At 37.1% G+C, this 17,129-nt stretch overlaps 1 protein-coding gene and 1 pseudogene across 13 annotated transcripts in view; one reads left to right on the top strand and one right to left on the bottom strand.

Annotated features, from left to right (window-relative positions):
• The window catches only part of HERC1 (HECT and RLD domain containing E3 ubiquitin protein ligase family member 1), a 211,728-nt gene that overhangs the window by 53,796 nt on the left and 140,803 nt on the right, over positions 1 to 17,129 (bottom strand). For 10 of the 13 annotated variants that reach the window (XM_063090802.1, XM_063090801.1, XM_063090800.1 and 7 more), the window contains 6 exons: positions 12,894 to 13,133; positions 12,426 to 12,509; positions 10,130 to 10,650; positions 7,503 to 8,278; positions 3,495 to 3,693; positions 1,201 to 1,361 (listed from right to left, as the gene is read on the bottom strand). In XM_063090802.1, the coding sequence (XP_062946872.1) occupies positions 1,201 to 1,361; positions 3,495 to 3,693; positions 7,503 to 8,278; positions 10,130 to 10,650; positions 12,426 to 12,509; positions 12,894 to 13,133 (1,981 nt within the window). The remainder of the gene's footprint in view (positions 1 to 1,200; positions 1,362 to 3,494; positions 3,694 to 7,502; positions 8,279 to 10,129; positions 10,651 to 12,425; positions 12,510 to 12,893; positions 13,134 to 17,129) is intronic. The other 3 variants (XM_063090810.1, XM_063090806.1, XM_063090808.1) reach the window with 3 other exon arrangements.
• LOC134371714 (tigger transposable element-derived protein 1-like) lies at positions 4,670 to 6,421 on the top strand (annotated as a pseudogene).

The following is a 17,129-nucleotide window of genomic DNA, read 5'->3' as shown; positions in this document are numbered from 1 at the left end:
CCCAACCATAGATGCCTTTAAGAAGCTCACTTTAAATATAAAGACACAAATGAGTTCAAAGTAAAATGATGGGAGAAAATATACCACCCTAATGCTAATTTCTTTTGTTTCAAAAGTAGGAATGTGGCTATATTAATATCAAAGAAAGCATATTTCACAGCAAAGAATATTATCAAGGATAAAGATAGTCATTTCATAATAAAAATGGAGGTCAATTCATTAAAAAGACATAAGAATCCTAAATGTCTATGTACCTAGACAGTGCTTTAAAATACATGAAACAAAAACTGAGAAACGAAAGGAAAAATAGACAAATCCACAATTACAGTCAGAAATTTTAATACTGCTCTCTCAATAATTGATAAAAACAAGTTGATAAAAAAATCAGTAAGAATAGGGCCGAGCCCGTAGCGCACTCGGGAGAGTGCGGCGCTGGGAGCACTGCGACACTCCCGCCGCGGGTTCGGATCCTATATGGGAATGGCCGGTGCACTCACTGGCTGAGTGCCGGTCACGAAATAAAATAAGACAAAAAAAAAAAAATCAGTAAGAATAAAGAAGACTTGGACAACACTATGAATCAACTCTACTTGATAAAAAATTTACAGGACACTCCACTCAACAATAGCACAAAACACATTTTTTCCAAGTGCACATAAAATATTTACCAAAACAGACCATACTCTGGGCTATAAAACAAGTCTTAATAAATTTAAAACGATTCAAATTATACAAGATATGTTCTCTATTGACAATAAAAGTAGAAATTAATAACAGAAAAATATCTAGAAAATCCCCAAATATTTAAAAACTAAATAACATATTTCTAAATAATTCATAGGTCAAAGAAGATATCAAAGGTAGATTAGGAAGTACTTTAAACTGAATGAAAATGAAAACATAGCATTTCAAAATATGTGGGTTACACCTAAAGTAGAGGGAAATTTATACCACTAAAAACACCTATATTAGAAAAGAAGAAAGGTCTGATATGAGCACATTTTTTCTCTTCCAAATAGCCATAATTCAATCTATAGCTTCCAAATGAAGAAGAGAGCTCAGTTTGATGGGACAGTTCTCTTTCATTAAAATCACTATTTTACCTTCAGTGAAAAAACCCCACAATGCCCACATAATAAAGTCCCACACATCTGGAATGCCAAAAGGTTTGGTTGTCATAGTGCATGATGGCACACGCACCTGTGCGGTTAGCTGGCCTTGCTGACTGGGAATCGGGAGAAGTTAAGCTTTGCCTCCTTCCTACTTCATCAGAAGGAGAGGTTGGTAACGATGATATTGGAGGAGTCTGTGCACGACGTGTGGGAAGTACAGTGGTAGTTGGGTAACTAGAAAACATTTGCCTTTAAGAAAATAAGTGGTTAGCATAAAAATCCAATTAGGAAATAATATATACATCACAATCTTCTTACAGAAGAATATGGAACCTGGAAGATTATACAGGTTAGTTATAGTTTAATGGAGGATGGGGAGATAAAGACTTTTCTGTTTTAAAAATCATTATTTCATAGAGTACTTTAACTATAAAGGCAAAATGCCAGCAACATAGCAGGTAGAGGGAACACAGAAGTTAAAAAAGATGAAAAATCCCTGCCTTTGTGGAGTTTTCCTTCTACTATAATATCAAGATGACAGGGGTATTTTGGCATGCATATTGTAGTTGAAGAACAGAAGATTTTTTTTTTATTATGAACATTCATGAGATACAAAGCTGAATTGTCCATGAACAATTTTTAAAGATATTTGAGAAGATTTTTAAACATAGATAATTTGCAGTTACTTTAAATATAAATTCACTAACTAGCCATGAAATTATTCATGTGGATTCAAAGTAATAGTTTGTAGGCAAATTATAAAAACAAAAGCACAGCTGAAAAACAGTATATGAATGACATGCCAGCTGTACAGAGCCGGGAAAGAGGCCCTTTTATACTGAGAAGGGAGACACTGACTAGAGAATAATGTCCAGAAAGATCCTCACTGACTGCTCTTCAGATTCATCTAAAAGAACTAGGAACTTTCTAAGCATCAAAAAACCACTGACTCTCTGCTCAAATAACTGTAATATAATGATAGACACATAGGGAGCAGTAGTTCCCTGATTTATTCTTCTGTTAAATAATGTTAAGCCAGGCAGAGACAACTGCAGCTCTAATGAAGTCCCAGCCAATAGCAGGGAAACAAAGACTGAGAAGAAAATAGTCAAAAGGCCTGGTAAATGCCTGTGGGAGCAAGGGGGCATTATTTTACCATTGAATCCTATGCCTACACTAGTCAGAGCTTACAAGGAGACAAGGAGTCACAGTGCTATTGATCCTCTATGGACGCTCTGAATTCTGTAATTACCAGAGGGATTAAAAACCATATTAGAATGTCCTATCATTCCTCTCTTCCTCCTTTTTTGAACAGAAGCATCTCCTGGAACTGAGTTACACAAGCGAGAGAGCTAAGAAGCAGGAGGTGTATGGGGACTGGCAGTGGTAGCTACTAGGATTAGAGTTCCTTCTGCAGAAAACTATAGCAGTAATCTCGAAGAGTCAGCTGAAGACCACTGCATCGGAATCACTAGGGAAACTTAACTGACATGCAAACTATGGGCCCTGACCAGACTTATTGAATCAGACCTGCTGGAGGATACAACCCCAGAGCTTTAAAAAGCCTCCCCCAGGTGGCTCTTGTGCACAACAAAAATTGAGAATAACTACAATAATAGCTACTCTCTCTCTAAGACGTTAGTCCACACAATGGGAATAATGATCTGTTAACTAAGGGAAGGGGGAAAGAAATATGAAAAAGGGAGACTAACCACCTGCTTCCTTTATTTCACTTAAGCCATAGTTAAGAGAGCTCACAAAACAGTCTCTACCTAAAGGTTTTCTCTCAAAAATTTTCATTTGTGCATACATCTGACAATCTGAAGCAAAAATAAATTTAAATAAGTAAACATTATTTGGAACTTACATGCCTATTAAAAAGGGTTGGCTGAAGAAGCACCATAAGACATGCTCCTTCATTTGAAAAGTAGACTTGTTTGATCTTATAAGAAGAATAAAAGTATAGTTAAAGAATCATGCTTAAAAGTGAAATAGAGAAAACTATTTTCATGGACGTGAGCTTTTTCCTGAGACATTATTCAAAATACAAGTATTTTCTTTTTGAGAAATAAAATATACAAAAGCTTAGCCAAAAAAAAAAAAAAAAAAAACCATCATGTAGTGTTGGGGTACTTGCACCTCAGTGGCATGGCTGATTAGACCCGAGGCCACTACTAACCGGCTATGAGACTTAGGGTAAGTTATTAAACTTCTGATGGACATTTCCAACTTCAATAAAATGGGTGTGACTATATAATCTCTTAGGTTCCTTCTAGCTCTAGAGTACCAGGATTCAGCTGGGCACACTATTCATAAGAGAAAAATTGTGCCTTCAGAACCATAGGCATCAGTACAGCAGACATTAAAGGTCAACTTCTCTACCTGAGAAGACTAAGTGGCATCACTCCTGGGGATTCAGATGCAGGCACTGTTTCTGTGTCAGTGACTGGAGTGGTGGCAGTTGTGGTATCCTCCAGGGAGCTGCTCATAAAGGAAGTCGTGCTAGAGGCTGATGGGCTAGTGGTAACTGGTGTCTGTGCCTGCTGGGCTTGGTCACTTTCTTCAGTTTGTTGCTCAATCTCTGTAAACCAAAATAAAGGTTAAGAAAGTGGTAAGAACCTGTTTTTTTCAAAAGTGATAGTGGGAATGGAAAACATTTTTAATTTTAAAAGTTTCTAAAAATATTTCACAAGTGTCAATTTCTATGAAAGATGTACAGGAAAAAAAATGTTCTTACGTATATACATCCTTGTATTCACTATTGTACTCATTCTTCTAGACTCTATTGGCAGTACTGTAACAAACCCTTGCAATTATTCATTTCTATTTTCACAGAAGAGGGTTCTCTTAAAAAAAAAAAAGTCTCACTTTTGGTTGTAAGATTTGACAAGAGGCTTCCTAAAGATATCCAATCATTAAATCTGTGTTTCCTTAGCACTTTGATTATGATGCCTATCCTTAGTCTATAAATAGGAAAAGATAAAGGCATGTAAACATGAGAATAAAAACCTAGACAGAAACTCCATGTTTTAAAAAGGATAATACCTCAAAAAAACAAAACAAAAACACTCCCAAGAGTAAAAGGAGGAGAAAAAAAACAAAAGAATTTGCTGGCAAATCTCTTTTTACGGCACTGTGCTTTATTACCCTTTCAGAGATTACATTTGTTTGTTTTTAACAAATTGAAAGTTTGCAGCAACCATGCTTCAAGCAAGTCTACTGGCACCATTTTTCCAATAGCATGTGCTTCATGTCTCTGTGTCACATTCTGGTAATTCTCACAATATTAACTTTTAAAAAAATAAAATAAAAAACTTTTTTACTGTTGTTATATCTGTTATGGTGATCTATGATCAGTGATCTTCGATGTTACTATTTTAACTGTTTGGGGGCACCACAAATCACACCCACATAAGATGGCAAACTCAACACATAAATGTTGTGTGTGTTCTGACTGCTCCACCAACAGGCCATTCTCCATCTCTCTCCCTCTCCTCAGGCCTCCCCGTTCCCTGAGACACGGCAATACTGAAATTAGGACAATTAATAAACCTACAATGGTCATAAAGTGTTTAGGTGAAAGGAAGTGTCACACATCTCTCACATTAAATCAAAAGCTTGAAAAGATTAAGCTTAGCGAGGAAGGCATGTTGAGATAGGCCAAAAGCTAGGTCTCTTGCGCCAAACAGTTAGCCAAGTTGTGAAAACAAAGGAAAAGTTCACAAAGGAAATTTAAAGTGCTGCTCCAGTGAACACAGGAATGATAAGAAAGCAACACAGTCTTATTGCTGATATGGAGAAAAGTTTTAGTGGTCTGAATAGAATACCAAACCAGTCACAACATTCCCTTGCACCAAAGCCTAATCTAGAGCAAGGCCCTAACTCTTTTCAACTCTATGAAGGCTGAGACAGGTAAGGAAGCTGCAGAAGAAAAGTTTGAAGCTAGCAGAGCTTTGTTCATGAGGTTTAAGGGAAAAAGCCATCTCCATAATATAAACGTGCAAGGTGAAGCAACAAGTGCTGATGTAGAAGCTGCAGCAAGTTATCCAGAAGATCTACATAGATCATTGATGAAGGTGGCTACACTAAACAACAGATTTTCAATGTAGACAAAACAGCCTTATGGGAAGAAGATGCTATCCAGGACTTTCATAGCTAGAGAGTAGAAATCAATGCCTGGCTTCAAAGCTTCAAAGGACAGGCTGATTCTCATGTCAGGGGATAATGCTGCTGGCGACTTTAAGTTGAAGCCAATACTCATTTACCATTCTAAAAATCCTAGAGCCCTTAAGAATTATGCTAAATCTATTCCACCAAAGCTCTATAAAGGGACCAACAAACCCTGGATGACAGCACATCTGTTTATAGCACAGTTTACTGAATATTTTAAGCCCACTGCTGAGACCTACTGCTCAGAAAAAAAAATTCCTTTCAAAATATTACTGCTCATTGACAATGCACCTTGTCATCCAAGAGATCTGATGGGGATGTACAAGGAGATTAATGCTGTTTTCATGCCTGCTAAAACAACATCCATTCTATAGCCTGCGGATCAAGGAGTAATTTTGACTTTCAAGTCTTATTATTTTAGAAATACATTTTGCAAGGCCATAGCTGCCACAGATAGTGTTTGCTCTGACGGATCTGGGCAAAGTAAATTAAAAACCTTGTAGAAAGGATTCACCATTCTAGATGCCATTAAAAAAATTTGTGATTCATGGGAGGAGGTCAAAATATCACATTAACAGGAGTTTGGAAGAAGTTGATTCCAACCCTCATGGATGACTTTGAGGAGTTTAAGTCTTCAGTGGAAGAAATAACTGCACAAGTGGTGGAAATAATAAGAGATTTAGAATTAGAAGTGAAGCCTGAAGATCTGACCGAATTGCTGCAATCTCATGATAAAATTTTTAACAGATGAGAATGTTGCTTCTCATGAATGAACAAAGAAAGTGGTTCCTTGAGATAAAATCTACTCCTGGTGAAGATATTGCGAATGTTGTTGAAATGACAACAAAGGATTTAGAATATCACATAAACTTAGTTTATATAGCAGAGACAGAATTTGACAGGATTGACTCCAATTTTGAAAGAAGTTCTACAGTGGGAAAACTGTTATTAAACAGCATCACATGCTATAGAGAAATCTTTCATGAAAGGAAGAATCTACTGATACAATAAATTTCATTGTTGTTTTATTTTGAGAAATTGCCACAGCCACCCCCACCCTGATGAGTCAGCAGCCACAGAGGCATGAACCTCCACCAGCACAAAAATTATGACTCGCGGAAGGCTCAGATGATCATTAGCATTTTTTGGCAATAAAATATTTTTTAATTAAGGTGTGTACATTATTTTTTTCTTAGACAATGCTATTGCACACCTAGTAGACCACAGTACAAAGCAAACATGACTTTAATATGCACTGGGAAAACAAAAAACTTGTAATAAAGTGTGACTTGCTTTACTGTGACATTCACCTTATTGCAGTGGTCTGGAATCGAACCCACAGTAACTCCAAGGTATGCCTGTATTGAGTTAAAATGTCTAAAAGTTTACTAACTATTTATATATATTTTTAAATTATCTGGTATGGGAGCCTCCAAATAAACAGTCAAAATAGAAGTTGCTACAAAGACAGCTAATTCTGTTAGGTTGCTATATGGCCATGGCCCTTCATAATCATCATCATCTTAACATTCCCACCATGCACCTCTCTCTGCCTATTTACTGTCTAAGCTAAGACAGGAAGGAGGGAGTAAAGGTAAAGGAAAGGAAAAGATAAGGGGAATGGAAAGAGGAGAGGGAAAAAGAACAATGTAAGCTCTACGAAGGCAAGGGACTTTGTTTTGGTCACTGCTACCTCTCCAGAACCTAGAAAAGTACCTGGCATATAGTAGGCACTCAATAAACATCTACTAAATGAATCTCATTTTTATTTCAGAATTCATACTATCCCCAAAGGTGAGGAAAAAGATTAAATGGTTTTTTTTCCCCACACACGAGTATATAGTTTATGAAAGTAATAGGCTTTAAATTGTCCTTTAAAATGTCTCCAAAAAGTCATCAGAATATTATATATTTTGAATCAGATCAATAAATATTTGAGTACCTCTTGTGGCATCAGTTAAATTTCAGTTTTACAAAATGTATTAATAATTATCAAGTTCAAATGCTTGTGTAGGTTTAAAATAGAAAATTATAGGCAGATAAATAGATGATTACTAATATAAAAATAACAAAATAGAATTGTTTGCCTTCCAAAGGAAAAAAAATGTGAAAAATTTTTACAAATCACATACAGAATGTATTATTTCTGACATATGAATATAAATAATTTCAACAGCACAAAAGCAAAAAAAAAAAAAAAAAAAAAATCAGATAACATACCTTGCTTAATTTTGCCACCAAACTGGTCTTCCAAAAGCCCATGGACCACTAATTTATAGATCATGGCTTGAGCTCGTTCCAGATCAGCTAATCCCAAAGCTCTCTTTATGGGTGACCGCATCACTGCTCTCTTCACCATGTGTCTCATCAAGAACTGCAGGGCTGCACGCATCTCCACATCTTCGTGAACAACTGGAGAGCTGGCACAGTCTGAATTGTGGCCATTTTCAGCCAGAACTTTTGGTATTAGCAACAGTTCAGCATATTTACTACAGCCAAGAAGAGCACTAAGTGATTTCATAGCACCAAGGTAGAGATAGGACAGCTGAACTGCTCTGATTTCTGACTGGGCTATGTCATGATTTTTGGACACGTGTTCATGATTTTTTCTTTTTCCTTCTGTTACTTGATGCTGAGATTCCACACCTTGTAGTGTTGGATCTAAAGAAAATGAAGCTATTTCATTTTCTGATTTGGAGCTTATGGTACCCTGACTTTTCACATCATCAGAGGTTAAGCCTATTCGCATATCTAAAGCAGACTCACTCTCAGGTTTCTGCTCAACGTCACCTTTCTCCTCAGACTCATGTCGGTGTTTCTTTTCATGTCGCTTGGTGCTCTGTTTTCCCATGTCTTCATGAATGCCAGTCAGATACGTTAGGTCCAGCAGCACAGAAGCTGTCAGGCCTCGGAATCGAGCCACGTCAAAAGGCAGTGGTTCACAGGGTTCCAGATTATACAGTGGAGTATCACTAGGCGACCAAAAAGTTGGGAAGCTTTAATAAAGATCAGAATGACACAGGAAGAAGCAAGTGAGGGAAAGACAGGAGGAAGGTACAGAAAATAATGTAGACAAAATAAGATGCGTCATGTACACAATACAGAGAATAATTTACATACACTAGAGAAGTCATTACAAACAGAGAGAAAAATGAATCTATTATGAGAAAATGCGGAGATGTGATGTAAATGCAAAAGCAATGAGATGTATCTGTGTTTTCAAATGAGAATACTCACTATTATATAATATAAGCCAGGAGTCAGCAAACTTTTTGTAAAGGGCCAGATATTAAATATTTTAGATCTTGCAGGGCACATGGTCTCTGTTGCAACCACTCAACCCTGATATCATAGAGCAAAAGTAGCCATTGATACACCTGAACAAAAGGGTGTGGCTCTATAACTTTACTTACAAAAACAAGAGGTGGGCCAGATGTAGTTTGCCAATCCCTGATGTAAGCTATTTGGACAATTTGTATAATAAGTCTAGTTTATCATGTGGGTAATGGCTATTTACAACCTACTTCAGAGAAGACTTTGTTTCACTAAAAATTTCACTTTGCAGTTTTCCACTAACCCTTCTAATTTACAGTTTAAGCAAAAATATGATTACATATTTCCTGATATTTGGCAAGAATTTCCTAAAGTTTAAGAATGTTGTAATCACATAAAATGTAATAGAAAGCTTTAGCAAGTATGTAAGGTTTTGTTGTACTAACCAAAATCTTGGCTCTATCTTACCTTCCTAATCTTATTTTCCTTTTGGCTCATTTTATGTTTTAATTTAATTAATTAATTAATTTTGCTATATTGCATGCATCTTAACAAGGCATCATAAATCCTTTCCAAAACAAGGCAAAGAATGAAAGAAAAAGTAGACACTTTCATGTAACTTTGTAAAATTGACATTGGTTTCTTAGCTTGATGGAGTGGAGTGGTGAGAGACAAGAGTCCTTCAAACCTCTGAAAATGTGTAAACTTTATCTATGTATATTTCAGCTGAGTGGTCCATAGCATTCATTAGATTCTAAAACAGTACTTCCTCCAAAAAACACTAAGAACCACTATTCTAGATATTGTTCCATGTCATAACATATATCTTTACAGGAATTACATTAGGTGGTATAATGAAATTACATATTATCATCAATAAATCCATATTTTCAAACGATACAATTATGTGGAGTTGTTATATAAGTGAGGCCCCTTATCAATGAGACACTTGACATGCTTTCTTTGAAACACATGAAGTTTCTATTTCACACAAATCCTATCTGAATACAAAGCCATCTAAATGCTTTTAATTACTCAGTTTATGACAAATAAATGTAATTTCCATATCTTCGAAATGTTGCATATTGAGGGGATAGAAATACATGCTTTAAAAAAAGGCAAAGCAAGAAACTTAAAATCACAGATAATACAAAACCTAATTTTAGTCACACAAACATTCCCATCTTATATTCAGAGCCCTCCTAACACAAAATGTAACTGACAGATCAGCTGACTAGCTTTTTACTATCCTAGTGTGTAATGGTAATGATCAAAAAGCAGGAAGCCAAATGGAAAATAGAAAGAAGGATCCCAGTTAAACTAAACTAGTAAGCTTACCATTTCTTCCCCAAACAAAAAGTATATATTTTACAAACCACTAATATTTCAAAGAACACGTTTGGGAAATACTCCTTTATGAAATCACAGTACCAATACCCAGCTATATAAAAAAAATTATTTAAAAAGTTAACAGGCTGCTCACCTAAAATACATTATTACTCACTGTCCATAGGCAATGGAGCATTTCACCATTAAATACTTATTTGCTAAAAGTGTAACTCGATAAATCATACCTGATGGTAATTTCTGCTTCATCCCATTGGACCTTGGCAGACGTGCTGCCCTCTTTGACCACTCCCAGCAGCGTGGCATGGCGCCCAGTTTGCTTGTGAACACACCGACCTCCGACTCTAAGACCAGCATCAACTCCTCCTATCACTGCCAGCACAGGCCACACCTCTAAGCAAAGAGTCCTCAGCTGCGGCTCTGAGAGGTCGGCAAGGCCATGCCTATTATGTTTACCTTTCTCTTCCTCTTTGCTCTCCTTCTCCTCTCTCATTTCATTTTCCTCTCGGCTCTGAACCGAGCGGCTTTTCTTTAGCTTCTGACCTGACTCTTTAACACATATCTTAATTTTGTGCAGCCTTTCCATCAATTTTTTGTTAATGCAGTAAGTCCAACGGTCTGTTCGGTGAAGGATACGAATAAGCTGAATAGTGGCCTCAGCCAGCACTGCCACTACTGGACTACAAATGGGGTCTCCTGGAAGTAAGTCTCGTGGTGTGCCACGCATCTGCATATCACAAATTTTCACCTATATAAAAGAAAACAGAGCAGAAAATGTGTGATATTAATAGTTCTCCTTAACTATTAGTCACTATAAATTTTAGCATATGGAATCTCATGTTAAACTAGTGTTTGGTCTCTTAACACATGTGTATTATACCATTTGGCCCTCAAAAGAAGTGAGGAAATGTTACAAACCTACTGAAGTTAATAGCAGTATGGTCCTCTGGAATAAGCTGCCCTGTCATTTAAATCTCCTGTATCCCATAAGTTCCAGAGCTATTAGGACCACTTGAAAGATAAGTCATATACACCAAGCTGTATGTGACTGATTCAATTTAGTCCAAAAAAGTCTTGTCATCCTCAAGACTCTAGAATAACAGTGAGTCCTGGGACCATCTTATATTGTTCAAGAGGCACAAAGGTAAAATCATAAATCTAGATAACTGGGATATTCCCAATCTGTAAACACACTGCAAATAAGAAGTTAAGTGAGGAGCAAGACTTGGTTCAAATCAATTCTGCATAATCTTGGGAAATTATATTTTATCTCTCTGAGACTTAGCTTTTTCATCTGAAAAAAAAAAATGGCACTGATAATAGTATCTGTCTCCTACAGTTATTTTAAAGATTAAGTGGAATCATACACTAAAGTGCTTATTAATACAGTGTCAGGTACCTTGTAAACGTTTTTAAAAAATGTTAACTATTATTAGTATTGCTTTTCTCAGAGATTCTGAAATTTATCAAAAAAGCCTTCTGGCCAGAATAAATTGATTGATACACAGTCTAAGGCTGAATGAATTTTTTCAAGGTTCAAAAATGTTGGAAAGCATCAGGCCATAATTCTAACCTGAACACACCAGAATCTATTTCAGGCTGCAAGAATATCATCAGGGTAAGGGATGATACCAGGCACTAGACAGCCACTTTATTTCATCTCCAATTCAGTTTTTGTTGCCTAGCTCTTCAAGAAGCAGTTCCCCTCTCTCATGAATGGCTAGCCATAAATCATAACTTCTTGAAATCTTTTAAATATATTTAAAAGCACAGAATAAAAGGTAAACTTTTGTGGTTAGGATTTACCAAATCTAGCACTTCTACTATGGAAAAATTATATCTGAGATAACTTGAAAATTTTCCACTACAAAATAACTAAAAATTCTTGAGACCAGACCTAACCTATACTACATCCCCATGTCAAAGCATGGAGTAGAAAGAAAAAAAATATATATATATCCACCCACCAGCACAGGGAGACCAACCACAAAGAAGTTCGTCTCTGCCTGGCTTTTAGATGAAGGGGAAAGGAAAGTATACAGTAGAAGGGTATTCCTTTAATACTGTTCTCAGGAGGTTCAAGTTTACACCATCCATGAGCTCCAAGAACTCCCCCAGCTAGATGAATGTAAGGCAGTTTCCCCATCAAAACTGGAACTTCCATTACTCAGCTGATGGCATCTTATTATATTTGATTATTTCTAGATTTCTCTCTGATGTCCATAATTGCCAGTGAACCAGATTATCCGTAAGCTGATTCCTATAATTCCTATAATTGCACATATATTTGAAAGTTGACTCAGTATATTCAAATTGTCAGAATATCAACTAGTGCCTTAATATAGAATAAAGGCAATTTCTAAAAGTATCCAACCTTCTTCTAGAAGAATAAATCACCTGAGTCAGGTACTTTTAATGACAGAAATACCTTATTATATTACAAACTCTATCTGATGCTAACAAATACTAATAAAACACAAAATATCCTTTATGCTTAAGTATAAAGGTTTGAGGTTTCATTACCTTTTCCCCTGGGTTGCTACTATAGAACATTACACATGGGTACAACTCTGCTGCATCCACATCTTCAAAAGCTAATTTGGGTTCCTACAGTGTGGCAGAGGTGAGGAAAAGAAAAAGGAAACAAAAATGTTTTATAAAATCTATAATATCTAACCACATTAAAATTCAAAGACCTTATGAGACAGAACAAAAGTTACTAGAGCCAAATCTCAATTAACCTTGCTAACCAAGGAAATTCCACATATAATAAATGATCCTAATGTGTTCATCTGTTTCAAAAATATTACTGGGCCTTTACTATCTTTTTGTTGCTTGTTTGGTGCTTATTAATGTAAGAATCAGAAAGTATTAGAGAAAAAGTAGAGGTGAGTGGATGATCTGTAAACTGAATAACTACCACTTGAATACCTGAGTTGAGCATAAATAAAAACAAGAAAACATGCAATACTTGGGAATGAGTTTCAGTACCTCTCCATTTTTTCCAAAGGAGATGGTCCTGGCTTCCATGTCTAACACACAGGTAATGAAATCTCCTTGAGTAAAGCTGGACAACGTCAGAGTCTGCTCTCCATTGTGATAGAGGTTACCACTGTAGGCCCTATAGAGCCACATATCTGAAGTAGTGCGGTGGTTAAAGTCATGTACTGGCCAGCGAGAAACTCCAACACATGTGCCTTCATTACCTCTGTTTTCCTTCACAATGTAAAACTGAAATAAAAGTGGCAATGTTCATTAATACTCAAAAAAATCTGTTTATATGCTATTAACTGCATTAACCAATACCAGGAAATACTCATATATTTATAAGCAACATTTATGCATTTATGGAAACATGTTAAGTTTCTTTTCAGCCTAAGTGAAAATAACATAAAAATGAAATAACTTAATCAATTTATAAATATTTTTAAACAAATTTATTCTTTACCTTGTGATCATTTAGAATAACCTTTGAGTACCTATAACATTTAAAATAAGCAATTTTAGCTTACAACTTAATTATGAAGCTGAGGAGGTGTGACTAGTCCAGAAAATTATTAATGGAAAGCTTCAATTCTTTCTATATAGATTTTTTAATACTCTCTTGTATATACATCTGTTCAGAGTTAACATAGCAAGCTGAGTCTGTTATTTTTAAAAAGGCATGCTTACAATGCTGGCCCTTGGCTGGTACCTGGGAATGCAACTGGTAAACAGTTTCCTACATGGATACAAAACTTTCCCTAAGTGATAAAGGTAGTTCACTGGCCTAAAATGTTGGAACAAACAATGTGGTTTATGCTGAACACCTGCTTTCCTTCTGGGAGTCCTTTTTGGTACATGACGCGTGGAGGGTGCCTACAAGACCAGCCCCTAGTCAAAATCTTGAGCTCTGAGCCTCTAATGGGGTTCCCAAGAAACACCACATACATGCTGCTTGATGCATTTTTGTTGATAGGGAAAGACTGTGCTCAAAGGAGGAAGAGAACATAAAGAAGCCTGCACATGGATTCCTTCATACTCGTCTGTCTTTCCCTTATTATCCAGCTTCATATCCTTACTGTGTCATTATAATAACTCTCAGTCATGAATACAACTATATGCTGAGTCTTATGAGTCCTTCTAGTGAATCTCTGAATGTGAGAGTGGTCTTGAGACCCCTGACACAGTAGTGGCAGTGTCAAGCAGGAATGTCAGATCCTTCTGCCCTTTCGTGCGTAGGTCGTGAGTTAGGTAATTGAAAGAAGATTCTGGCAGCTTTATGCAAGGTAGACATACTTTATTCTTCAGATGTGAGCTTCACAGACATGCTTTATTCTTCCAAGACAAGCTCAGGCTCTACTCTGCTGACCCTCCACACTCTGCCTAGCGGGCACAAGCCAAGCATTACATAATCACAAAAAACATGCTGAATCAGTAAATGGGCACACATATACAGTTATACTATTTTTATAACTTGTTTCTAGTGAATGTGCTGAATCTTGCTCATTTGTAACAGATATAAGGTGAGAGATCTGACTAAACTTTTTCTACTTTCCTTACAGGCATCAGTGAGATTCACCAGAATCACCATGACTCATTAAAAAAGTCATGTGCCATATAATGATGTTTTGGTCAACAATGGACCACATACACAATGGTGGTCCCATAAGATTATAATGGCTATACCATATAGCCTAGGTGTGTGGGAGGCTATACCATCTGAGTTTGTGTAAGTACACTCTATGATGTTCACACAACAACAAAATCAGCCTAACAACACATTTCTCAGAATGTATTCCACCATTCAGCAACACATGACTGCATAGTTACAGCATTACTGGCGGAAAAGAAAGAAAGGAGTAGGAAAAGACAAAACTCTGGTGCCTGGGTGGCTACGAAACAAAGTGAGCTGCTATCAGTTGTGAGAGGTAAAAGTTACCCATGGAATTTAAATATTACCTTGTAGTTGCTCTCTCCAGGGGGAGAGAAAAGGGTTCAAAAATCCCTGAAAGTGAGCTTTGGGTGGACCAAATATATTAAAAGTATGGGTTACTCTTTCCTCCAAGTGGGAGGAAAAATGGTTAAGCCAGTTCCCAGGACTGAAGCAAAGCTTTAAATAGGCTAGAGAAAATAAAGAAAAGAACCACTCCAGCTATTTCTTCAATCTAGATTTTGCCACTGCTTCAGCAGCTTCTCCCCACTCCCCCCACCCCCAATTAACCCTGTAAATGATAAATTTACTGCTAGCAGTTTGAGTAAACTTGAGATCTTGGGGGAAGAAAGGAAATTGTTAGAAACAGCTTTGTTTTGTAACTATTGCACCTGGATGTATGACAAAAACTGATGTAAAATGTTATACTCTTATAACTTGATAAATGCTAAGGAATCATCCTGCCCAGGGAAAGCTGCAAAAGAGAAACATGTTAGTGGGACACAATTTCCTTGTTTTATGCCACCAGTGGGTGAACTGGAATTTAAACTCTTTGAGTATTACAAACAAAACAAGTATCTGTAACTTTCTGCTCAGTGTCTGGAGGAGGCCACCTGGCTGCCGCCCCTGTGTAGCAGCAGGTGTGCGCTCGCCTGCCCCACACTGTCCCGCTTGGCCTCCCTCCTCCTGCAGGAGGTGCCCTCCCACCCACCAGCCTTGCTTGTCACCTAGACTTAAACACAGCTGATCTGTCTAATCCTATAACATCTAGGCTTTATTGCTGCTCAGAAAAGGTGCTGGCTTTTTGGAATACTGAACTCACATATTTTAATTGCCTAGACCTGACTCTAAGCTAAAATCTGATATTGTATGCTATGGGCCGTTTTAAACCAACATGAGCTATTTTAACCTCAACTAAAAGCAGGCTCAATGACCAAAATTCAAAATCTGAGACTGTTGCTGATTTAGGACACTCCTCTGTGTGGTGAGAAACTATGATAACATGGATATCTGCTGGACCGTCCAGGTCTCTTGTAGATGCCTGTGGAAAAGGGCTTGTTTTTTGAAGGAATCACAAAAATTTGATCTGCTGATTGACTATATATTTCTTTTTTTTTTTTTTTGTCTTTTTGTGACCGGCCGCACTGCGCTCAGCCAGTGAGCAGCGCACCGGCCATCCTTATATAGGATCCGAACCTGCGGGCGGGAGCACTGCTGCGCTCCCAGTGCCGCACTCTCCCAAGTGCGCCACGGGGTCGGCCCGACTATATATTTCTGATATACAGAAAGCTGAAAGTTGGAAGAGGGCATACCACAGGGTGCAATACCCCCCTGTCCACTCTTACATGATGTCCCAGTACTCTTGACTTATTATGCTCACTTTTCTGAATTAGTTGCAGTTTCCAACAATGGGTTGATTGACTCTACGTTCCTCATCTTTCTTCTAATAGACAACATACCTTATAAGGCAGTTTATTAAATGAAGCAGCCCAGAAAGACATTGATCTTTTCTAGGCTGCTCATGATCAGGATGAAAGAGGTAGAAGATTTTATAAATCTATTTTGAAAAAAATTTTTTTTAAATTGAGAGTTAGTCCTGACCAATTCCTAAACCTTTCTGGTTAAATTGTATAAACATATTTTTGTGTCTCTTGATGTCATCTACACTCTTAGGATAAAGTGATGTCATAGACAACAAAAATCCTTTAAAACTGACTGCCTTCAGACAATCCCTCTGAAACTGAGGACTCAATTATTCAGACTGAATTGGTCTGAGAGTGGAACAGAGAATTGGAACAGACAGTGGGAGGCCCCATGGGGGGAGACCACATTAGGGCCCTGTTAACCTGTGCTACCTATTATATGTCCTGATTAGAGGTGCCCTAACAATTACAAACTCTTTGTTCCCAAGGATACCACATATGCCCTATGGGATTATATTTCTTTCCTTTTTTTTAATTCAAAATATTTTAACATTTGCTTGTACATATTTGTGGGGTACAAATATGTTGTTTCAATACATGCATATACTGCACAATGATTCACTTAGGATAGATAGCATAGTTTTGTACCCCTGAGTTCACCATTTTTCCTCCTCCCCCTCCCCGGCCTCTGGTAACCATTACTGTACTCTCTACTTCTATGAGAATCACTTTTTTTTTTGATTCCACATGAGTGATATCATGCGGTATTTGTCTTTTTGTGCCTTACTTCACTTAACATCATGGTTTCCGGTTCCATCCATGTTGCTGCAAATGATAGGACATCATTTTTTTTATAGCTGAGCAGAATTCCATTGTGTATATATACCACAA

Source organism: Cynocephalus volans, chromosome 3, assembly GCF_027409185.1.
Source record: "Cynocephalus volans isolate mCynVol1 chromosome 3, mCynVol1.pri, whole genome shotgun sequence".
NCBI classification, from domain to species: Eukaryota; Metazoa; Chordata; class Mammalia; order Dermoptera; family Cynocephalidae; genus Cynocephalus; species Cynocephalus volans.
The sequence above is the reverse complement of the archived record's forward strand: the minus strand, read 5'-3'. Positions and strand labels throughout refer to the sequence as shown.